Genomic DNA, 24,495 nt, shown 5'->3' with positions numbered 1-24,495 from the left:
GAACTCAAGTGGTTTTATTGCTAGACATTCTTTTACCACAAGCATCTAAAAATTATATAATACAATATTATTATTACTATGTAGCTAATGTCATATGATATAATATTTTCTTATATTATGATGTATTTAACGTGAAAAATTATATAAAATAATATTCTTACTTTATTTTATTATGTAGCTAAAGTAATATAAAAATTACATATATAATATATTCAAAAAACTTTAATGACAGATATACAAAATTAACCTTTAATTTCTTAAATAATATGAACGAGTTTAAATATCCTTGAATAGTAGCGATGAAAATGACTCAATTCAGACCGAATTTGGAGAAAAATCATGGTTACTAGAATTGACGTCAAATTCACCTGCTTTTATTATTTTCTTTTAAATATTTGCTTTATTTTTTAAAAAATAATTATAAACCAAGTAAAAGACAATTTTGAATTCTCTTAGATTCATATTTCCAATCAAATTATTAAAAATATATAAATTACTATAATAATTGAAGTTTATCCCAGCCTAATTCAAGCATGAATACCACTCAAACCGAGAAATTATTTTATGTATTCTTTTCATCATCTATGATTTCGTCCAATCAGAAGAGAACATATCATTTTTGATTTGGAAGTTTAGTCCAAATGTACATATGATGTGGAAAAAAGGATGATGGGACTATGGATGATATGGTGGAAAGGTCTATAAAATAATTTCTTCTTAAAACCACATTTAATTTTTTTTTGTGAATTTATAATTTAAGCTATTTGTTGAGTTAGATTATGTTATTACATGTAATTTCATGTCGTATTGTTATTTTTATATATTATTTAACTACCGATTCTTGTTTGTATCAAGACTAAAATTTTGAAATTCGAAAATTATAAAAACTAAAAATAATTTAATTATAGAACATATATTACACATAATACATTACTAATAATAAATTTTAACCAAACAAAATTAATTACTACGGTTTAGATTACGATTGAAATTTCAAATTTCAGTATTAAAATAGCATGTTAAAATTGATAAATTAAAGTGCAGAGTAGAGGGACTAATATCAGAAATTAACCCTTGTAAAAACCCTTGATTTCCATTTGCTGTAAATAGTGAGTGAGCTGAAGCCCTGCGGTAAGTGGGCTGCTTCTTCAGCTGCTTAAACGCTGAACCAATATTCCCAAGGATGGCGAAAATCCTTCTCAGAAATCTGCTTTCACTCAACCAAAAACGCTTCCTTCATTCCCACCCAACCCTTTCTTCTATTTCAAAGCCGCCCTCTTCAAGCTCCGCTCTTCCACTCTCCAAACGCCTCATAATACCCCGTGACGCCGCCCCTGAATCCTTATCCCTCTTCAAAAATTTGGAATCTTACGGATTCAACACTACCCAAATCGCCACATTGGTCGAAAAATGCCCCGAAATCGTGCATTCCAGATTTAACTCAAAGTTTAAGCCCAGGCTCGAGTATCTAATCGAAAAGGGTATTAAAGGTAAGCTTTTGCCTGAATTCATTCTATCGAATCCTTCGATTCTTTCTCGAAGCTTGGATGCTCAGATTAAGCCAACTTTAGAGTTTTTATCCCAATTTTTGAAAGCTGATGAAATCCCGGTAGCTATTAGACGATCATCTTCATGGTTGTTGACTTTGAATCTAAATTCCATTGTGCGACCAAATGTTGAGTTGATGATTAGTGAAGCAGTTGCTGCTAGTAGAATATCGAGATTGTTAGTATTACAACCTAGGGTCATTTTGCAAAGCCATGCTCGAATGGTTTACGCCATTAAAACCATTAAAGAAATCGGTCTCGAGCCGGCAGAACCTAGGTTTATACATGCTCTTAGGGTTATTTGTTCAGTTAGCAACGCTAATTGGAAGAAAAAAGTTGAAGCATTTATGAGCCTAGGATGGAGTAAAGAGGAAATTTCTATTACTTTAAGGAAAGACCCTCTTTGTTTAGCTTGTTCCGAAAGGAAACTCCGGTTTTTGATGGATTTTTATGTGAATACAATGAAGTTGGATGCGCAAACAATTAAATCGTACCCGAAATTGCTTCTGCATTCGGCTGATAAACGGATTGTCCCCAGGTATAAGGTTTTGAAGGTTTTGGAGTCGATGAAACTTATCAAAGAAGATAAGAAGATTGTTTGGATTATGACATGGTCTGAACATAAATTTTTGGAGCAATATATAACTAAGAACAAGGACAAAATTCCAGGTTTGTTGGATTTGTACCAGCAGGCTAAGAAGAGAAAAACAAGCGGGGACAAGAGTGAAACAATTGATCCCGTATCAGCAAGTTTAACTTTGTAGTTCATAGTTGTCTAGATCTATGTTACTCAGATTCAGGGTGAGTGCCTGCTGCTGATTATGTGTTCTGATATGGGTAAGTTTTTCAATATATTTGTCGGACCTTATTTATATAACCATGTATGTTAAGAAAAGGAAAACCAGCAGGGGGCAAGAATGAGGCAACTAATCCCAAAATCAGCAAGTTTGACTCTAGTTTGTAGTTGCCTAGACATGTGTTACTCATGTCGGATACTGAATATGTGACCGGTATGGTAAGATTTTCGATATATTTGAAGGATGGTACACTAATAACCATGTTCAACCAAACACAAATGCCATACGTGGGTACTTTAGGAACATGAAGTATCCAGGCCACATAGACCTATACACATTCCTGTTTGACCGGTTCTAAAATGTATTCGTGGTATTCACATTTTGATTGCCTAATATCATCTTTGTGGCCATTATATTTTTTGTTTTTCTCTTTTGTGGATCGTACTCTTTGTTATATTAGGAACCTTGATTGCCTTAAAAACTCATAATTTTGTCCTGCCATTTCGTGTCTTCTTATCTTGTTCTTGTATTTTTCAGTAAGTTATGTTATATTTATATAACTTTTGATTGGTTAGTATTTGTACTGTATAGATTTTACTAATGTTTGTGTAGCTGCTGTGTCATGTGGTGTTTTCGTTGTGATTTCTTTTTCGTGCTGCATCATGTTAACCGTGTTCAGCATTGCCTGAATCCTTTTGGGATAATTCATTGTTTCAACATTGTCAAAAGTCCAAAATTCTAATTTGGCCAAACAAGTATAGTCTAGATGTATTTAGGGATGACAAAGACAAAACTTAAATCCGGCCCAATTCGTTAAGAGTTGCATTCTTTTTAGAAATTGGGTTTGGAGCGGGGCTGGTTGGGTTGGGTGAAATTTAAAAATATATATAATCGGGTTGGGCTCGGGTTTGAGGTAAATCCACTCGTCTTACCTTGCAATATTACTAAAATACCCCTGATATATATACATATATTGAGTTTTTTGCTTCAATAAAAAACTATGTAAATAAAAAGATAAATATATTAAGTTTTATAAAAAACTATGTAAATAAAAAAATAAATATATTAAGTTTTAAGTCTTAAGCTCAAAAAAATTGATCTTATTTCCTTCAAAATGCAAAATTAAAACAATTAAAAAAAATGTGATCTTAATTGTTCCAAAAAAAAAAATTAAATTCAAATTATGATTGAGGTGGGGTTGAGTTTTCTATTAAATTTTTTTTGGAGAGGGAACCTGACACCTATGGATGTTTGAGTTTAAAGCGCATATCAATGTCTTTAAATTTTCTGCGCGCTTTTGAAATCATGGTAATTATTATGATATGATTATTGTACTTCGATACTTGTAAGTGTTTTCATGGTGTAATATTTGAAAATTAAATGGAAATAATTTAATTTAAATCTGAAATGATTGTGGATAAAGCTAAACTTTAAACTAGACATCCACAGGTGTTTAAGTTTTGATTAAATATTAATGAAAATATAAATTAAAGTTGGCATTCATTAGTGTCGAGTTTCACTTAAAAATTCAAACACAACTTTAATTTTTAAACATATAAATATGCAATCAAACTTGTTAGATTTTGATAGAAAATCAAAACAAATTGTGTTCTATGTTCAATTAGAGGTGTGTTGATCTTAGAAAAGTTTGGCAATTTAGGGTGAGTTTGGATGGTGGTGCGTTTACCTGTGGTTAGTGTAAGGTGAGATTAGATACTGTAGCGACACTGTAGTGTGAGACTAAAAGTAAACTAAAAGCACTGCACCTAATCGCCCATCCAAACCCACCCTTAGTTTATACCATATACCTCCCGTTTTCAAATTTTCGAATGGTTGGTACATAAAGTTGAGAATTTGTCATTTTGGCTTGCCCCTATACAAGGCGTTGTACAAGGGATGTAAAGTGGGGAACGAGAGAGTGAATAGTTTCCTTGTGATTTTACAGTTGTGTAGATGATATCAACTTCTGTTCTCTCTTAGGTTTTTTCTAGCTAGAAGGTAAAAGTAGAATCATTACTTCAAAAACCCATTATTTTTATGTGTTTTATTTATACTGATATTTTGTAATTTATTAGGCGATTTAAAGACCAATCGATACAAGGAGTAATTAATAGGGAATCCAATAATTTGGTAAACTGTTTTTATGTGGTGGAGTTTGCTTAGTTTAATTAATATAATATTAAGATGGAATTTGAATTTAATATTTTTTTCTTCTATTTCTGTAGTTTTTGTAGATAGCGCACCAAGTGGGAGAGATTGCAACTATATTATATGCTTTTGCTGTGTACACACATCCCTTATATGCTTTTCTTGCTTCGAGTGACATTAGTTGTGTTGGGTATTACAACAGTTTGGGATGGTCCAAGAAATTTTAGCAGATCTAGAGAACATGGATTACTATCATCCTATAAATTTGTATTTGGTTTAGAAGTGCAATTGGACCGTTAAATTTGTACGACACGTGACACATTGGAGTAATCATCTCCAACATAGGCCACAAAGTGCATTGATCGAGAATGACTATTTTGCAGTTTTCGAGATATTTATGAAATGGTTTAGGGTCAACAGTAAACCGCACATGTATCCGTTTAGATAAGCTCCATAAATTTGGATCAATCATTCAGTTTTTGAACATCGGAGGAGGAACGTGGAAGCATGCACCCAAAATGCCGTTCGAGGTCAAGTTGGAGGGAGGAATCTATAACTGTGTCGTGGCATAAGTGTATTCGTCAACAAAAGTTTTAGGGTTGGGCAAAATGGTCGCGGTTGAGATGGATATCAGACTTGAGGTAAAGGCCGAGGCTGGGGTGTAGGACGAGGCAAAGGCGTTCTTGCTGAAGATGCCCTAGCTATTGTACCTTTCGGTCATGACTTTGCAGATGTAATGGTTGATCCTGGATTTGCCCAGATAATAGAAGATTCGATGCACCAAGCAGATCAGGAATGATATATTTTTTATTTTGTTGTATTACCCTTTTTTTCTGACCATTGAATGTATTTATGAATTTGGATTAAATAAACATAAAAACCTCCCACAATCCATTTTTATTCATTCGTTTAGGATTTAGTGTTTCAACCATTTATATGTTAGACAACTAGAAGAAGAAAATTTTGTCAAGTGCAGTAAAAATTGACATAAAAGAATATGTCAACCAATGTAATTGGACAATACATATATGTTTATTCATTCAATGGAAAAATGGCATAAACCATTTACCTAATTCCACAAAAAAAGATTCACCCTGTGATTGATTCAAGTGACTAATATAACTATCTATGTATGGTTCAGACGTTATGCATGTCGCCACAATTACAAGGACTGTAACGTAGGTATGTCGTAAACACTACCCCTTTTTCCTAACATATAACATTTAACCGTGTTTGAAAATCGTTTAGAAAGACAAAGCCAAAATTTAAAACCTTTTTTAAGGCCAATCTTTATCGTGATATTTATAGTAATATATTTGATCAAATTATAAATACTTATGTTTCAAGGTTCAACGAGAGATTGAAATCAAAGGTGCCCAAATTTGTCGATTGATCTCTCCGCCATTCTCTAACTCAAAAACCCAAACAACGAAAGGTAAGTCAATTTCTTTCTATTTGGGGATCCCAAAACCGAAATATAACTTCTAAATTTGAATTATAATTGCTAGATGAATGCAATTACAATCTCACAAATTCAAAATAAAAACTCAAGAAAAATATAATTTATTAGTATATTGTAGGTATATTTCTCGACACATATGATTTATATAGAAAAATATTTGCAAGAGTTATACTTGTATTTGAAATACATAAAATGAATTATTTTAGAGGAATTCAATTCCAATTAGGACTACCGGTAGCTCCTAGGTATTACCCTATAATTACAATTATAATATCACAAATTTAGAATAAAAACCCAATAATAATAGAATTTATTTGAGTACTCAAATAAATTTCCACTAATTTTTGATAGAGTGTTCCCTTGGTATATTATGTGTATATTTTTCAACATATATAGGATTTATTTAGAGGAGTGTTGCACGAGTTATACTTGTATATATTTGTAATACATAAAATATGTGCCTAGACATTCTAACCTTGATGGACTAGTTGAGCCGGTCCATGTTCGGTTTAATTATACGTGCTCACTTCTCTTGAATTAAATAAAAAAAAAACCAAGCTTATATAAGTATTCAACTCAACAATAAAATATTCTTCCAAAATTAAATATGTGCTCACGTCTCTTTAATTTCATCAAAAGTATGACGGCTTTACTATATTTAAATCTATGTGCAAATTAATTTAATTGTTTGAAAAAAATAATTGTGAACTATTTAATTTAATTCTTATTTTGGACTCAATTATTTAATTTATTTATACAATTAAGTAATAATCCAAAGAAATTAAATTAATACCAAGTAATCTCTTACCTTTTCGAGAAAATACAGTTACTACGGATAACCATTTATGCAATCTATTTCTCATATGTCGTTAAATCAATTAATATAATTTGTTCTTATTATGCAATCCGTTTAGTTATAATGAGCTAGCAAATGTATTAATCAACATATATAATTATGACTTAAATAATTTATAATAACGTTTTGACTTTTTGTTTATTAATTACAAAATTATTTAGTCGTAGAGTCAATCCACTAAAAGTACCATGATTGATCTCTACACTGTATACCATTGCGAAAGTTATATATATTAAGTTTTAGCCTAATGATCTTATCATATGTGTTACCCTCATAGGATATCCACGATCCCTCTAAGTTAAATTCGTTCACCTAATTCGATCAATTTTATATTACGGTTACCATTATTTCTTTTGCGATGAAAATGATCATTACATATAATATCATTGAGAGAATATCATTTACTCTTTTAAAATTGACTTATTATTCCTCTATTATGAGTAAAATCATGCCATGCACAAGTCATGTTGTCAACATATCAACTTTCAACTTACTATCATGAGAGTACATATTTTTAATATATCAAAGTACATGAGTTACACACATATGACTATTCACTTACTCATGATTTAGGTAATTCACACAATGAATGTCACAAGTGAAAAAAAATCCATAAACGAATCTAGGATAAATTCAACTTAAGTTTTATCTATTGCATTGTTAGTTCAGACAATTACATCTATTTTTCTATTTCTAAGTCAATCCTGCTTTGAAAGTCACAACAAACTTATCTTCTCAATTGGACTTATAGACGATATAATAGTCCCTTAAAGGAATTATTTGCTCAATATGATTCTACGGACTACCACTACACCAAAACAGGCTTTTAGCGGCGTTTTTAACGGCGTTTAGACAAAAAACGCCACTAAAAATCAAGCATTAGCGGCGCTTTTATAAAAACGCCGCTAAAGGTCGAGCATTAGCGGCGCTTTTTGGAAAGCCCCACTAAAAATAAGCATTAGCGGCGTTTTTTAAAAAGCGCCGCAAAAAGCCTAAGCCCAACGACACCGTTTTCTGAGTTTTTGGGGCCTTTAGCGGCGTTTTTGAAAAAGCGCCGCTAATGCTCGGGCCTTTAGCGGCGTTTTTGAAAAAGCGCCGCTAATGCTCTGGCCTTTAGCTGCGTTTTTGAAGAAGCGCCTCTAATGCTCGACCTTTAGCAGCGTTTTTTGAAAAAGCGCCGCTAATAATAATAAAATCTAAAATCATTTTAATTATCTCATTCTTTGATATATTCTCAAGTAATGTTTCAATTATATTTTTTTATTGTAAGTTGAAAAAATTGATATTTCGTTGTATTTATTATATATTGGTCAAATTTACATTTAAATGATAATTAACAAATAATATTGTTTAATACAAAATGGTTTTATTAAAGAGAAGTCCTAACTCCTAACTATTTATTATTTTTCAATCACAGTTTATTTAAACTACTTTACTAGAAAATATATATTAAATTATGAGTAAAATAAAATATCATAAAACTTAAATTGTTGTGTTGTAAAGAATAAAAAATACAATAAATTTTTATAAGAATAATAAATTTTGATAGTTCGATTAAATAAATCAAAGAAAGTAATATAAAACACCAAATATCGTGATAAATAATATTATATATTGATAATTTTATTACCAAAAATAATTTTATATTTAGTAAATCAAACATGAACACAACAATGACCTAATAGTACCTACTCAATAGTAAGAACTGGAAATGAATGAAAAGGGACAAATGAGGTTGTTACTTGGTCTAATACCCACTAGAAATTAATACTAGCTAGGTTTTTTAGGCTGAGAAAGGGTTATAGGAAAATATTATAAATATTGAAATTCGAATAAAATTTATTAAATATTGATTTTTAATTTATATATTAAATAATTTCAAATATAATTGTGAAAGATACGATAGTATTAATTTTAAAAGATTTAATTTAATTATCATTATAGTTTAGGTTTAATATATATGGTTTAGAGTATATATATGGTTAATTTAAGATTTAGGGTCAGTTTAAAAGTTACAATTTTAAGGTTTATAGATTATGGAATTAGGGATTAGGGATTAGGGATTCTGATTTAAAGGTTGTGATTTAAGGTTTATGGGTTAGGGGTTAGGGGTTAGAGGTTAGAGGTTAAGATCAGTTAGGGATTTAGGGTTTATAGATTCGGTGTCAGGTTATGGTTTAGATTAATTAGTGTGTTTTAATTTATATATTAAATAATATTTAAGGGTTAGAGATTCAAGGTTGGGTTAAGGTTTAGGGTTAGAGATTCAAGGTCAGGTTAGGGTTTAGGATTTAGATTAATTAGTATTTTTAATTTATATATTAAATAAGGTTTAGGGGTTTGGGGTTAATAGTTAGTGATTTAGGGTTTAGAGATTCGGGGTCGGGTTAGGGTTTAAGGTTTAGATTAATTAATATTTTTTAATTTATATACTAAATAAGTTCTTATATAATTGTAAAAGAGATAATAATAAATTGATATGCAATATACAATAATTGAATATAAAAAATTATAAAATATGTGAGCTTTGGCGGCGTTTATAGCAAAAACGCCGCTAATATGTATTAGAAATTTTCAAAACGGTGTCGTTTCATTACAAGAATTTAATTTATTAGTGGCGTTTCTTCTGTAAACGCCGGAAAAGGTAACATTAGCGGTGTTTATGACTAAAAAATATTTAATCTAAACCATTTGATATATTTAAATATTAGAATTAAAAAAATTAATGTTTTATAAAATCACTTAACTAATAATTTTTAACAAACAAAATAAAAGATTTTTTAGCATAGCAAAACAGTGTCGTTTTATTCTAAATAAAATATTTTTTTTGCGGCGTTAGCGGCTCTTTATTAAAAAACGCCACAAAAAATAATTTTATTTTAAAAAATAGTACCATTTTATATGCTAAAACAGTATCATTTTATTCCAAATAAAATAATTTTTTGTGGCGTTTTTATGAAAAACGTCAAAAAAAAATTTTACTTAAAAAAAAATGGCGCCATTTATAAATTTTCCCCCTGAAATATTTCCCCCTTAAAATCCCTAATTTCCCCCCTTGAAACCCCCAACTTTACAAACACACCGTCCTCTAAAACTTTTAACTCCATGCCCATTGCTATTTTTGCTTCTTCCTTATATTTTTTTTTCTGATGAGACTCTTAATCTTTACATACAACAGGTCTCTTCTTCCCTATATATTCTTTTTCTGATATTATATGTATATATATATGGAGTAGCAAAGTTTTGATTTATTATGGTATGGGGGGTTTTGATTTGTTTTCTAATGGGAAAAGGAAATGATAATTGACAGGAACTTTGTGATACTAGGAGGAGAGGAGGGGTTCCAAATGCTCGTTGATGCCTTGGTTTGGGATTTAGATGCCTTACGTTGTTGCATATTGCATCATGTTCCTTCAATTGGCCATGCTTGTCTTTGGGAATCATGGATCACTTAATCTCCTGGGAATGTTAAAATCAGAAGTAACTAATATTTCTCATCCATTTTCTAAGAATTTTTAGCTGTGTGTGTGTTTTTTTTTTCGTTTCTATTTTAAATCTTACAAGCAGAGAAGGTATTCAACCAGGACATGTTTTTCAAGAAGACTGTCAAATATGTTGGAGAGCCAATGACCCACTTGGAATCTATTGCTTCCTCTGCGGTATTTCTTCCTCCCCGGTGCTGCTCTTCGTAAATCAAAGTTAATGAAGATTTACTTAGATTTCTTCGTTTTCGTTGATTATATCTTTGAACGCAGATTCATAATTAAATATCTTCGTTTTCGTTGATTATATCATTGAAGAGCAGCTGAAGAAAAGCCTGTCTTCTGTTCAAATAAATGGAGGTGAAACTTTAAATGTGCAGCACAATAAGAGCTCTGCTTCTGTTCAAATAAATGGAGGTGAAACTGTAAATGTTGGAGTGGAGGTAGCTAATTCGGAAGTAGAATACATTGAATCTGAGAACTTGAGTGATCTTGAAGATGTTGATACATGTCTTAAGGTATAATTTACTTTCAGTTTACACTTCAATTTCTAATATTTGGTGTACTGTTTGCTGATTTGCATATATACCTATTTCAGAAGCTCTTACCTGGACTTGACTTTAAAGATTGGATTCTGGTTGTTGAAACACTCAATAATGTTCGTCGATTATCAGTATTCCATAAGGAAAGAATGCATAGTATGCTGTAAGCCTCCAATTCTTACTTGGTTATCTGACTAGAAATTAAGACTAGAGAATCGGGTGTCTTAGATTTAATTTGACTAGTGCATTCTGTTCCTTGTTCTAATGTGCAGGGGTGATTTGATCCCTCTTGTAGTTAAGTCCTTGAAGAATCCTAGGTATTATAAAGATACTCACTGAACATTTATAATTTACCGTTATGGTGGGGGATTTTTACTGCAAACAAAGGGTCAAAATTTAAAGAAGATTGCATGAAAACCATATGGCAACGAGTGGACTGTGAGAGATCCTATAAAAGTGTGAGAGACGGATTCGTTTTTGTGATAAGGCAATAAAGAGAGTAGGTCCAAAGCCAGAAAAAGAAAAAAAAACGATGAGTAATTATTTCACCAATATACTCAACTCATTAATGATTATTTTGATGTATAATCTTTTATAACTTTTTTTTCCTTATTTTATCTGGAAGGAAGTCCATTTTTTTCCAGTCTTAATCAGGGTCCATGGCCCCTTGGTTAAATGGGAAATTTTCATTTTTAGTCTCTCCTAAATATTAATATTGTAAATTTAAGCCTTTTACCCCTTGGATAAATGGAAAAATTATATTTTTGGCTGCTCCTAAAATTTTTTAGCTTTAGCTCCCTCATACAAAGTTCATGGCTTCGTCCCTATTCTGCAGAATACTGTACATGGAGTTTTTCTGAAAATAGAACAGCATAGTTAGGAAGTCATTATATGCTTAATGTGCTAGTAATTTGTTGGTAAGTAGATGAAGTTTCTGTTTATTTGAACTTTGGTTTTACTTTATGCTAAATGTTGGTAGGGCATATACTAGTTGATGTACAGGCTCGTGACTGGTAGCATACCCGCATTTGTCTACATGTATTATGTGCTTGTCAATTATTATACATGGTTTAATCAAGCTCATAACCAGTTGATGTAAAAAATTCATTTGATTATGCTGTGCTGGGTGGATCTTCTAAAATTGCTGCCATTCTTGTTACATATCCATTTCAGGTATGCATCCTTATAATTGGTGTGAAGTCTTTGTATAACCTCATTTTTTCTTCGTTGGCTGGTCATGATGCCTTATGAGGTGTGCGAAATTTTTTTTTCAAGTTATTCGAACTCGATCATAGGTAAACGAGAAGTTAAATCCTTTCATTTACAAATGCAAAGTACTATATTTTATCACAGTCTGTAATCCCATTATTGAGTTTAGAGCCATGGTATTAGTTTAAGTAGAATGCGAATTCGAATTGAATTATGCAATGGAAAAGCTTTACATATTGTATTGCGAAAAGTCGTATCTCCATAATTACACAACTCTTACATGTCTGCTTGAGATCTGGTTGATAATGTTTTATGGGAAGGACTTTATAAATTGTAACTGCTCACATTTTCTATTATTTACAGTTGTTGTTAATAAAAGAAGTTGGAACTAGTTTATCCATCTACTAGCACGTTTAAAGAATTAGAGCTATTGCATGTCTTGTTCCTATTGGACTCTGCATCTGGAACCCATGTGAGAGCTACAAAATGATAAAAGTAAAAGTTTGAAGTTTCAAATTTTTTCTGAATAATTGTATTGCCTTAGTACTATCTGTTGTGGCTAAATAGTAATATCCATGCAATTTGATTTATAGGTGTTGATGGTGGATTTGACAACAATGAACTAGAATATGAAGAAACTCACAAAATAGTCATTTTGCCTAGCTGCTTGAAATCTTCCTTTTCCATCTGTGGAGTTGCCTGAGAAGGTATGGATTGTCTCATTTTTTATTTTTAAAGAATTTTAAAATCAGAAGTACATATTCGTCATCTTGGACAGTAACCTAGCTTGGTTATCCAATACGAATACTGTAGGTAAGGTTGGCAGTTGATGCTATTTTAATGGCTGAGGGTGCTGAACGGAAAGAGCATATGGGTATTAAGGTGATTTTTTTAAGTGTTTCTAACTTTTTTTGAATAATTAAATTGGGGTTTTCTTTATCTGAAATATTGATGGATGTTTTGGCATTTGAATTTCATGATTAGGGTTTAATGAAGCTTCTAGCAGACAATGCGCCAAAGGCCATGAAGGAACAAAAATTAGAGAGCTATTTTGGCCGCAAGATTGCCATGTAGTTACTCAAAGAAGGCAGATGCTACTGTAGTTACTCAAGATTGCCATGTAGTTACTCAAGATTGCCATGTAGTTACTCAAAGAAGGCAGATGCAAGAAGCCATGGAGGTATTTTTCTTTGGTCAAACATGGAGTGATAAGTAAAGTTTTCTTTTGTTGTTTCATCACTATGGAAAATTAAGGTGCTGTTGTTTTTATTATTAGACTGGAAATAAGGAGGACATTGAAATAAGGTAGCCAAAATTTTGTCACCTGTCAGTAATAGATACTTGTAGAGTTCAATTAATTCAACGTCGCAAGAAAACGGAAGCGTATGTATAATAACTGTATTTGTAGTACTGATTTTTGTTATATAATAATGAAAGGAATATATGTTCTTTTCCCATATAATGAAATTTATTTATTTATTTATTTATTGTTAGGAAATTTAATTGTTTATGTTAATTTATTTATTATAGGTGAATGTTGAAATTTATTACTATAATTTATTTTACTTTTATTGTTAATGAAAAGTAATACATTCAAAATAAAATTTGACCTTTCCATTTGTTATTACAAAAATTTATTTAATAAAAAGCGGAATGGCACTTTTAGCGGCGTTTGTGAAAAAAGCGCCGCTAAAGGTCTGATCTATAGCGGCGTTTGTGGGAAAAACGTAGCTAAAGGTCCTGATTTATAGCGGCGTTTGTGGGAAAAGCGCTGCTAAAGGTCCTGATCTATAGCGGCGTTTGTGGGAAAGTGCTGCTAAAGGTCCTGATCTATAGCGGCGTTTGTGGGAAAAGCGCCGCTAAAGGTCTTGATCTATAGTGGCGTTTGTAAAAAAAACGCCGCTAAAGTTAGCGACGTTATCGTTAGCGGCGTTTTTTGCAGCGCTTGTCAAAGCGCCGCTAAAAGCCTGTTTTGGTGTAGTGTACGGATTATATTACTTACTATCATAATTTATCTTCTCACATTATAATTCGTGGACATAATGCAATTTGTTATTACTTAAACTTTAGGTAATCAATGAGCTAATATTTATTTATACATTTTGTTTTTCACACAAAAACCATTAAGGACAAACATATAAAGATTAATTAAATGAAAATGGAGTAATTTTATTTATTCAATTATTTTGAACATTTCAAGTAGTCATGATGAAATCACTGCACTAAGGATAAAATTTCTAATAGATTGCTTGGTCATATTTGTTGGTCCCATAAGCTAGCCATATGAACCCACCAAACGCAGTACGAGGAGGTGTATTCCCAATACCATTTGTTTGTTGAAATAGCCAGATGTGTTGGGATCTAGTGCCCTTAGTATAGGTTTTCGTCATATATATTTGTAATTCTTTAAATAGATTGGTTTAACAGAACTTTCACCATTCACATTAATATTGTTTATATTAATCCTCAATGCTTTTTGTAAAGAAAAATGTATCAGTAAATATTGACTCACTTATTGCCTAATGTTTAACCAATATACTAAGGTGCATTATATGGTTGGATCATAATTCGAGAAAGCTTATATTAGTAGGTAATCTAAATGGTCCATAATTTGATGAGTCAAAATAGAGAAAATCGGTTCAAGTACTATTATACTATCTATCAAGTCCAAATGGGGAGGTATATTGTCTAGGGTATTGGAGTGATTGATTCCAAGAAGATAGATATATAGATGTGATTATTTTGACTGGCAATACATCAAATATGACTCAAGTTGAATTAATCCTAGATCTGTTTGGGCTGTGACCTGCTTGGTTGATTATGATTCTTTCATCCCTATCTATTCATTTATGGTATCTTGAAGATTTGTTGAGATTGGATCGAACTTTATTGGCATCCCTAAAACTAAGGATCGAACCAGGTCGATTAATGGGAAGATATCCTTAGCTAATTGGAAGTCTTATCTTTTGTGATTTATATATGTCATAATTATCTTGCTTATATTAACAGATAATTAATTGTATAGATTGGGTTATGTTAGCAAGTTCATAGTATGCATACTTGTATAGGTTTCATACATAAGTTGAGAGCACTTATTTTGTTCAAGTGAAGAACCTAAATTGAGAGTGTATTATTTTGTAATAATCAACTGTGTTACTTGGTTAACTCTCCTAAGTTTTCAAGGGAAGAACTTAGAAAAGAGATGTTTAGAGCTTAGGTACAAAAGTGAGAAGTCAACATTGGTGAGTGTTAAAGGTCGGATTCACTTGTTGTACAAGGTACTAAGATAGTGAATATTCTCTCTGGGCAAGACATCGCAAATGTAAGGAAAATCAAACTACGTAAACATCTATTGTGTTATTTATTTTTTTGCATTTTACATTTCTTTTGCTTGAAGTAGTTGGAACAGATTTTGGCACTACTTTTGGCATTGCTTAAATTGTTTGTCAAAATATTAATTTGGACCCAACAAAATTAGGTTGAGAAAATACTTTAATTGATTAAATTAATTAAATAAATAATATTTTGAGAATAAAAAATTATTTATTGGGTTGGTTGAAAGGCCAAATAATAGAGACACATATTTTTATTAAAATATTATTATTTTTTGTTTGAGTAAGACACTTGTTCTTTTTTTTCTATAAATAGAGACTACGAGTTGGGTCAAAATATACATTCTTGAGTGCAGTTGCTTTGTCGAAATTTAGTGAAATTTTCTTTTAAGCAAATTCTATTTTTCAAGAGATTTTTTTTGTCAGGTTTGTAGCTAGTAGAGAGAAATTGGTTTTCCATATGGAATACCAATAAGTTTTCATTGTGTTATTGGTTCGTGAATTTTGAGCCCATTTTTTAAGCAAACCAAGGTTTCGAGAATAGAAGAAAAGATTATATTGGTTGAAAATCGAGAAACAAATAAGACTGCCTACCCCAAAATACAGATATTAATTTGATAAATGATTTATTGTTATAAATAACACAAATACTCAAGTTAAAAAAAAAGTTAAGTTTTTGCTGTGCAACAAAATTGATTGTTGGAAAAATTGTAATTTATGAAAACTTTAAGGCATATTCTCAATTGGTAAAGGTGGAGAATTGAATCATAAAATTATGGTTTCATAAGACCTTCACAACGGTATATCATATGCTCAAAATGGTTGAGTGATGAATGAGAAATTGATGTTCAAAGTAAGCTACTTGTGAATATTTGTTGAGGAAAAGAAAAGCTTAGATCCCATATTGGTTAAAGACCAAGTGTCGAATGAGTATATATATGCGAATCCACTTAAAAAATAATTGAATTACTAAGCTTGGAATCTTGTCTTGCACGTAGGAGAGTAGGTCCAAACCCATTGGGGTTGGGCGTACTCGCACAACATGGACAATGCGAAATCTCCAGACTGGTTCAGTCCAAAATGGTCCTACGGATATTTTAACCCAACACGGAATTTATTTTTTCTCAGCAAATATATACAATATTTGATTTAAAAGGACATATATCCTGATTTTATTTAATTCTAATCAATTAGATTTGATTTTAATCAAATTGATTTAATTTCCCCTTTAATGCAGATTGTCTCCTTATACATAGATATTTTCAAAATTCCTCCACTTAGAATGCCTATAAAAGGCTAAGACTTTCTTTAGAATTTTTTGCTAAATCTCACTGCCTCACGCCACGCCGAGATTATTTTCTCTCCAAAATTTTCTCTTTTCTTATCCATATTTTCCAATGTTTCGGTGTTAGAAAAATACATCATTTGTTCGTTGATCACTGCAGAGGTACTACTACTTCGACCATCATTTTTTTGTATCCTGTGAGATATTCGGCCAACATTTCTCCAAGTACTGTAGGAGCGGCCGAATCTGTCTTAAGGAAACTATGTAAAACAAGCTTCAACATCTAGTAAAACTTGTTTTTTTCTTTTTGATTTCTGGTTTTTATTATGTTATTTATTGGTTTTTCATATTCAATAATTTAAATATAAATTATTTAATTTAATTTAATTTACATATAAAAATATTTATTTATTTATATTTATATATTTTTATTCGTCAACAATGTTTTGTGGAGTGAATTTTTTCAACAATATGGACAAAAGAAAAGAACTTGTGGTTTGTGACGAATTTGATTAAGCTAGAAGGTTTCATATTTCCCGAAAGTGGGTGATTTCTGTATAGTGCTCCCACTTTAGAATAAACCGACGGAAATGGTTTGACTGGGTGGAAAACCATATCCTTTTTCCCACCCCATAGAAATAATGAGTTGATGTTGGTAAAATAGTAATTTTTCTCATGTGGCTTCATTTCAAAGCAATGAAAACCGTTATTACACCTAAACCCGTAAACCCTAGCATCTAAGAGCTGCATAATGAATGGGCTTATGGGAGATATTTATAGGGCAAAATTTGAAGAAGTCATCAACCATAAGTGCTGATCTAACAATTCCGACCTCGACACCAATGAGTGTAAATATTATTGTAATCAGTTGGTGTCGAGTTCAATACAAATGCTCCTCATGTGATTCAAACATGCTGTTAAGTTTACAAAAGGTCAAATGATAGTTTAGAGATGTATGGTGCCATTACCCATCTATTCTAAATAATATATTTAATTTTATTTGGTAGTTTTACATTACCATATTAAGGACATAAGTGATTAGGCACACTATACTATATGGTGAGAAAATCATTTTGGGATTTATTTATCGTTTTTAATAAATTCTTTTACAAGAAGAAGGGAAAATGTAATTCGAATTTTGCATTGGTGATTAAGTGTAAACTAAAAATTTGATATTAAGACGAGTCTTTAGTCATTATGCAAGTGGCTTAATTGGTGGTGTAGTTCAGGGTTAGAGCCTGAGACCAAGTGTCAACTAAAATTTCATATCAGCACAAGTCTCTGTTATTACATTAGTGACTTAATTGACAGTATTTTCATTTTAGTGTAGGAACTGAGTGAATAAATAATGGTAACACTGTATCCTTAGTGTTGCCATGTTGAATACCATGATCGTCACCATTTTAATACTCTAACATGGAAACTCTTGCAAGGTTCATAGCAGTTTCAATAAATATCTGAGGCAAATGAATCTTTTTCCAAATTGCATCAATCAATCTTCCACTTTATGCATGTGATATTGGGTTAATTATTTAATAAAAATTTCAAGTTTACAACTATATAAATTATTCTTCATATTAAAGGTAAGATTAATTACATCAAATGTCCTCAAACTATAGTTTAGATTCTAAATTAGTTCTTAAACTTCAAATTATTCTTATTGATTCCTTAAAGTATCAATATTGTATAAATTAGGTCATTTTATCTGCCTAACCGTTGATCAGCTTGGGTGTTAAATACTAGTTCAAATATGACATGTAACATATTTAAAACATGAGGATCAAATTTGATACGTGTGTACCTACAACATAAACAATGAGTTTATCCTCCTAGTTAGGGATTGGGAGAGGTTACGAGTAGTTTTAGGCATGTATCAAAAAGAAATAAGAATTTTGAATTTATCAATATGGTTATGTTTGTCATGGACATAAAGTTTCAAATAAATTCAATATCATTATCGTATTGATTGAGAATGCCATCTTTATTAATATATTCAATAGCTGAACGTTGTTTATGTTAAACCAATTGTTAAACATTTTTAATTTATTCAAAACTTGACATGAACGTTTTATGAGAATAAAACATTAAATTTAACGGTCGAATTGTTAAAATATTATCTGTATAAAAAGTACTACATAACTATTAATACATATAGTATTACATTATATACTATACTATACTATACTATACTATTATATTATATAACTATTAATAAAACTTTTAATGTATATTATAGTATTAAATTTTTTACCTAAATTTAGTTAAATTATTAATTATGCTCATATGTTAACATATAAAATAATTATGAAATGTATATAATTAGTAATTCATAAAATATTATTAAAATTTTAATGTCGAAATAAAATATCATTTTATTACATTAAAGTTTGAATTAGATTTTTAAGTTTTACAAATTGTATTTAGATATTGGGATTTTTTTTTTAGATTTTGATCTTGAAATTTAGGATATAATTAATTTATTTTGGGGTTGGATAATAATTAGCATGTTATTTAGGTTTGAGCTTAGGGTGATATAAATATTTTAGAATATGGATATTAGGGTCATAAATTTTAATAAAAAAAGTTATTCAATTGTATAGTAATACAATAAACAATAAAATATATTGTCATCTATTTTTTTTTTAAATCAGTACTTGTATGCATATCATATAAAATTATGCTTATAAAATTCATGTAGATATCATATAATCATAGGTTTTATATATAATAAGCACTAATATTTTTATATAAAATATATTTATCAAGATAGTCGGTACCATACCGATAAACGCACCATTTTTGTCTTGATACTAATACATACAGGTATAGGTGTGTTTCAATGTACCATTTCAAGTTTATCGAATATTTTATTTTCACATATATGTATATTTATAATCTAATTTCAGTTTTTTCATAAATTATATATAATATATACATACAAATATATCTCAATTATCAAGTTTTAGTTTATTAATAAATTATAGTAATGCAAATATAAGCTTTAAAATCAGTAATTAAATTCAATAACTTTAATATATTTAATTTAAATAAAATAAAAATTAGGTTTAAAATATCTAAATTTTGTATGCAGACCAATATGTATCAATACAAACCTATATTGATTGAAACAAATCAAAACACATTGAGACAATGAAAATACACCAAAATCTTGACAGTGACAAAACCTATATATTACTTTATATCAACTGAAGAACGACTACCTTGATTTCTATTAAATATATATAAAATTTTCAAAACTACAGTATTTGAAGCTTAAAAAAATTTAAATTATTTAAATCCATCTAAAAAACTCAAAATTATTCAAAATATATTTAAATCCTCGAGTCTAAAAAAATTCAAGCCTAAAAAACCCAAACCCAAAAAATAGCCCATGCAAATTTGAACCCGAAAAAAATATAAATCTAAAATAACCCAACCAGAACCTGCCTGATTGCCACCACAACTCTAATTATACCAACATTTCATAACAAATAGAGTGACTAGAAATTGCAATTCAACTAATGAAAATGATTAAAATAACAAAAACAAAAAAGTCACCAAAACAACATCGCATTAAAACTTGTGACTATGACATAACACGCAATTCTCATAGAACACATTTACTAGTGCAAAATCCATCAAATTTCGCTAACACACACCATATTCATTTAAGTTGTTAGCTCCATTATAGCAGATACAATGTCCCCATCTGCAGCCTTGAGTGCCTTCACAGCCTTTGATCTCGACACTCCTGCTTGTGTCATCACCAACTCAATGTCTTTTGGCTCGACTCCAGTCTCATCCACTTCCTCATCGTCCTGGGCCACAGTAGATGGCTCGGGTTGGGAGATCACATGGCTGAGATCCGGAGCCTTAAACTGCTCAGCAGCTTGAGTCTGCAGTTGTGAGCTCAAGTCCTCAATCTTAGCCTCTCCAAACACTATATATGTATCCGATGCAGGGCTCTTGAAGACATCTGGATTCGAGATGACAAATAAGATCTGAATTCAATGGAAAAATGGGTTATCATGATAAGCAATAATGCACAAGGACAGGAGGGTATTGTGTGGTTAACAATACGAAAAGGGGACTCACATTCTTGCTCTTCTTGATCGTGACCCGGCTAACACCCGGAATCGGTTTCATCCCAAGCTTCAACATCGCTTTACGACTCTTCTTTTCACTTCTGCTTTGCTTTGACCTACCAGTTCCATCTACGTCATGAAGGCCTAAGACAGAACACACAATGTAAAAGATGAACATCTTAACAGAAAAAAACCAAGAGAAATTCCCAACCGTCATTCAATGACAATCCTTATCATTCCCTGAATGTGGAATTCTAAAAGCAGGAGCCAGAGGGCTTGATTCGTATTAATTTGGTAAAAGGTACACATATTTTAGCTCGATATAAATCTCTATAACAGCTTAAAACACTTAGCGGAATAGTAAAACTTGCAAAACATAGAATACATTAAGAACATAAAACAGGGAGTTAATAAATGAATCCAACTTCATTTTCTTAATACCCATTTAAAGCCCTGTAAATATATGTCCAACAATCAGATGCATGCCATATCCAAAACTTAAATCCAAGTCTTAACATAGGATAAATATGAGATGGTATTTAAATCCACCAAAACCCCTAGACATGCAAGTTTCCCAATTTTGATTCATAGCAGTGGCACTAATATCAATAAACTAGATCAAAATCGAATCAATCCAAGTAAAAGATCATATAGAACTTGATGCCTTGATCTGAAGGTCGGGCATGAATCAAGATTCAGTTAACTTAAAATTAAATACTCAAACCTATATTGCTTGAGATCTTTTTCTTTTTAAGTATCCGTATCTGGTACATGGATATAGCAATATGAATTTCAAGGACCTCCAAATACAGAGACAAACTTAAAAGAATCTAACCATGCCCAGAGACAGAACAACAACACAAAAGATGAATCTCTTAACAGAAAGAGTCCCAACCCTCCTGAATATGAAACTCTAAACACAAGTGATATGAAGAATACCATATTTTAGCAAGATATAAATCTCCACTATCACTTAAAACATCTTGAAGAATGGTACAGAGAGAAACGAAACTTGCAATGCATAGAATACATTAACATAAAATATTGAGTTCATAGATGAATCCAACACGCATGTTGGACACATATCCGAGTTGAATAGAAATATGAAGAGAAACCCCTCTAAAAACCCTCTAAATATATGAAAAAAGAATACCATGTCATACATATACTGTATCCAACATCTACACTCCAGTTCATGTAACATAGTACGAATATGAATAGGTATCTAAATCCATCAAGAACCCTAGACTTGAAAGTTCCCGGGTTTTGATTCATAGCAGTAGCACCGATATCAATAACAAAGCTTAAAAAAGAGTCCAAACAAGATCAAAATCAATCGGATTCAAGACAAAAACACTAGAAGCTTGATTCGAAGCTCAGGCATAATTCAAGATTCAGGAAACATATATAATTAACCAAAAACGATAGCACCACTGAAATCAATTCGACCCTAAATCTAAAATATTAACAAATGAATAAGAAACTAAATGAAAACGAATATTTACCTTCGGCATCATCTTCATCCTTGTCATCGTCATCATCGTCGTCGTCATCGTTGTCGTCGTCATCTTCAACTACAGGTTGTTCGGGTTGCTCAGACTGTGAATCGAAAATAATAAAAATAAATAAATAATAATCAGTAAAAAGAAAAGAAAATTTATTTTGGGAAAATGAAAAGGGGAAAGAAATTACATGGATTTTCTGTTGATCGAGATGAGCGGCGAGGATCTCTTCGACCTCTTTGTCTGTTTGAGCAGTCATTTTTTTTAGTTGAGAGAAATAAGCTGAAGCCAAAACGATAACAAAAAAACAAAAAAAAAAGGAAATATAAACAGCCAAGAAAAACCCTAAAAGCCTCCGGAAGCTATACGAGACCTCATGAATAAGCAGAACAAATGTTCCCCTGAAGGATAAAATATGCCATTAGTCCTTATACTTTTACAAATTTTAAGATTAAATCTCTCTATTTAAAAACTTAAAAATTAAGTCCTCTGGCTTTTTTTTAATATTTAAAAAGCTTAGTCTTGTCATTAAAAATTAAATATTTTTTTGTCAAAAATTGTCAACTTAGAATTTCGATTAGAATGTCCTCATATAAAGTGACATATGATTGACAGAAAATAAATATGATAAAGTGATAAATTTTGATGGAAATGACCACCAACGATAATGATTGGATTAGACTTTTTAAATTACAAATATAGAATGATTGAATTTTAAAATTTTAAAGTTTAAAGACTAAATCTAAAATTATATACCACTAAGAACAACACCTCTTCTAAATTACAACTTTGTCACTTCAATTAGAAAACATTACAACTTTCATTCCCATTAAAAATAATTAAAATATGATATAATATGCGTAAGACAAAAATATATGAATGTGATATGATGGGTATATGAAAATGTATATAATCCTAATCTAATAGACAAGTGCTGCATGTAAAGAAAAGAGAATAAAAATTTGAAGACTAATTATTATGCAATTAATTTTTTTCGTTGGAAATTGGGGGTTATTTTAATGTTTGGAAGGTTAATAAATCTAAAAGATTGAATCTATTTCGAAGAAACTATCTGATTTTAGGTTTTGAAAACTTTTGAATGATTTGGGTTTTTGAGAAGAAGAAGGAGACGGTGGGTGTTCTCCTGTAGGAGACTAATTTCTAAAATTGGGCATTTTTCCCTTTCGGTCACTCCTATTTCTTCCCCTTTTACAATTAAGTTCTAAATTAATTAAAATCTATTTTTTTCAAATTAAACCTAAAAATTGAATTTTGTTTTAAGCTAGATAATAAAATAAAAACTTGATTAAGACACTCACATATTTTAATTACTCACTTACGATCCTATTTTATGATATCAAACTTAATCCATCGATTTTGTGACCCGATTCTACTAACCTAAAACTACTAGGCCGGATTTTGTGATGTGACAAAATGCCTTAAAGAAAAACCTTTCTCTGATATTATTCTCCACGAAATGACCTTTTTCCCAAGTAAACCAAGGCCCTTCATATCCCACATCATCCAACTGGCAATCACTCAGTGTATTTCGGAAAACCTCCATACATCCTTCCTCCCTTAGCAATTCTCCCACTTTTTGAATGAGTAAAGAATCTGATTAAAATCCCCACAACTAAGGCAGACTTTGATCCTGTCCCAACATTTTTTAGTAGTTCCCAAGACTCCGGTCTGAGTCTAGAGTTAGGATGTCCGTAGAATACTGTCATCCTCCCCTCCTCCCAATCAATCTTTACGTCAATATGGTTCATCAAGAAACTTCTTAAATTGACTGAAATTTCTGACTGCCAACCCTAACTAAGTCCTCCCTTAGTACCCTCTTCCAAAACATCGATACCATTAGAAAACCCCACCGCCTCTGTGCTCTCTTAATTCTATTTGCATCTAACTTAGGATGGGTTTGGAAGGGCGATTAGGTGTGGTGCGGTGCGGAGCGTTTAGCTTATTTTTTCTCTTACGCTACAGTATCCTTATAGTATCTAATCTCACCGTCACCACTGTTTGTACATTAACCACATGTAAACGGACTGCCCATCCAAATCACCCTTAGTCTCCATAAAGAAGACGATTTGGGGATGATAAAGTTTTAGCATTTGCTGAACCCTCCTTTTAGCTTGCGAAATACCTCAATCTGCAAACATTCCAACACATTAGTTTCATTGCTGCTAGACAGTTTGCCCACTATCGACCGTTGATAATTCTTCTTGATAAACCTGTATCTGCTTATCAG

At 31.1% G+C, this 24,495-nt stretch overlaps 3 protein-coding genes across 22 annotated transcripts; 2 read left to right on the top strand and 1 right to left on the bottom strand.

Moving 5' to 3' along the window:
- Window positions 1-1,071: 1,071 nt before the first annotated feature.
- LOC107915199 (uncharacterized) lies at window positions 1,072-2,918 on the top strand. Its single transcript, XM_016844366.2, has one exon. It carries the CDS (start codon window positions 1,184-1,186, stop codon window positions 2,309-2,311), a length of 1,128 nt encoding a protein of 375 aa, XP_016699855.2. The 5' UTR covers window positions 1,072-1,183; the 3' UTR covers window positions 2,312-2,918.
- Window positions 2,919-9,841: 6,923 nt separating this feature from the next.
- LOC107915198 (uncharacterized) lies at window positions 9,842-13,522 on the top strand. 20 transcript variants are annotated; one of them, XM_016844357.2, is made up of 11 exons: window positions 9,842-9,988; window positions 10,121-10,290; window positions 10,395-10,469; window positions 10,616-10,810; window positions 10,891-10,997; window positions 11,107-11,151; window positions 12,008-12,129; window positions 12,407-12,538; window positions 12,637-12,750; window positions 12,857-12,925; window positions 13,028-13,522. In XM_016844357.2, exons 2-7 carry the CDS (start codon window positions 10,189-10,191, stop codon window positions 12,021-12,023), a joined length of 540 nt encoding a protein of 179 aa, XP_016699846.2. In that variant the 5' UTR covers window positions 9,842-9,988; window positions 10,121-10,188; the 3' UTR covers window positions 12,024-12,129; window positions 12,407-12,538; window positions 12,637-12,750; window positions 12,857-12,925; window positions 13,028-13,522. The 20 variants fall into 20 exon arrangements, 13 of the variants coding, with proteins under 13 accessions (XP_016699846.2, XP_040959335.1, XP_040959337.1 ...); XM_041103401.1 differs by having other exon boundaries at window positions 10,383-10,469; window positions 12,008-12,086; XM_041103403.1 differs by having other exon boundaries at window positions 10,383-10,469; window positions 12,407-12,515.
- Window positions 13,523-20,214: 6,692 nt separating this feature from the next.
- Window positions 20,215-22,724, bottom strand: LOC107915197 (nascent polypeptide-associated complex subunit alpha-like protein 1). Its single transcript, XM_016844356.2, has 4 exons — window positions 22,438-22,724; window positions 22,251-22,344; window positions 20,756-20,889; window positions 20,215-20,661 (listed from the first exon to the last, which is right to left on the bottom strand). The coding sequence occupies exons 1-4, from the start codon at window positions 22,504-22,506 to the stop codon at window positions 20,329-20,331; spliced, it is 630 nt and encodes a 209-aa protein (XP_016699845.1). The 5' UTR covers window positions 22,507-22,724; the 3' UTR covers window positions 20,215-20,328.
- Between the last annotated feature and the right edge of the window lie 1,771 nt (window positions 22,725-24,495).

Source organism: Gossypium hirsutum, chromosome D10 (assembly GCF_007990345.1).
Source record: "Gossypium hirsutum isolate 1008001.06 chromosome D10, Gossypium_hirsutum_v2.1, whole genome shotgun sequence".
In the NCBI taxonomy this organism is placed as follows: domain Eukaryota; kingdom Viridiplantae; phylum Streptophyta; class Magnoliopsida; order Malvales; family Malvaceae; genus Gossypium; species Gossypium hirsutum.
The sequence above is the reverse complement of the archived record's forward strand: the minus strand, read 5'-3'. Positions and strand labels throughout refer to the sequence as shown.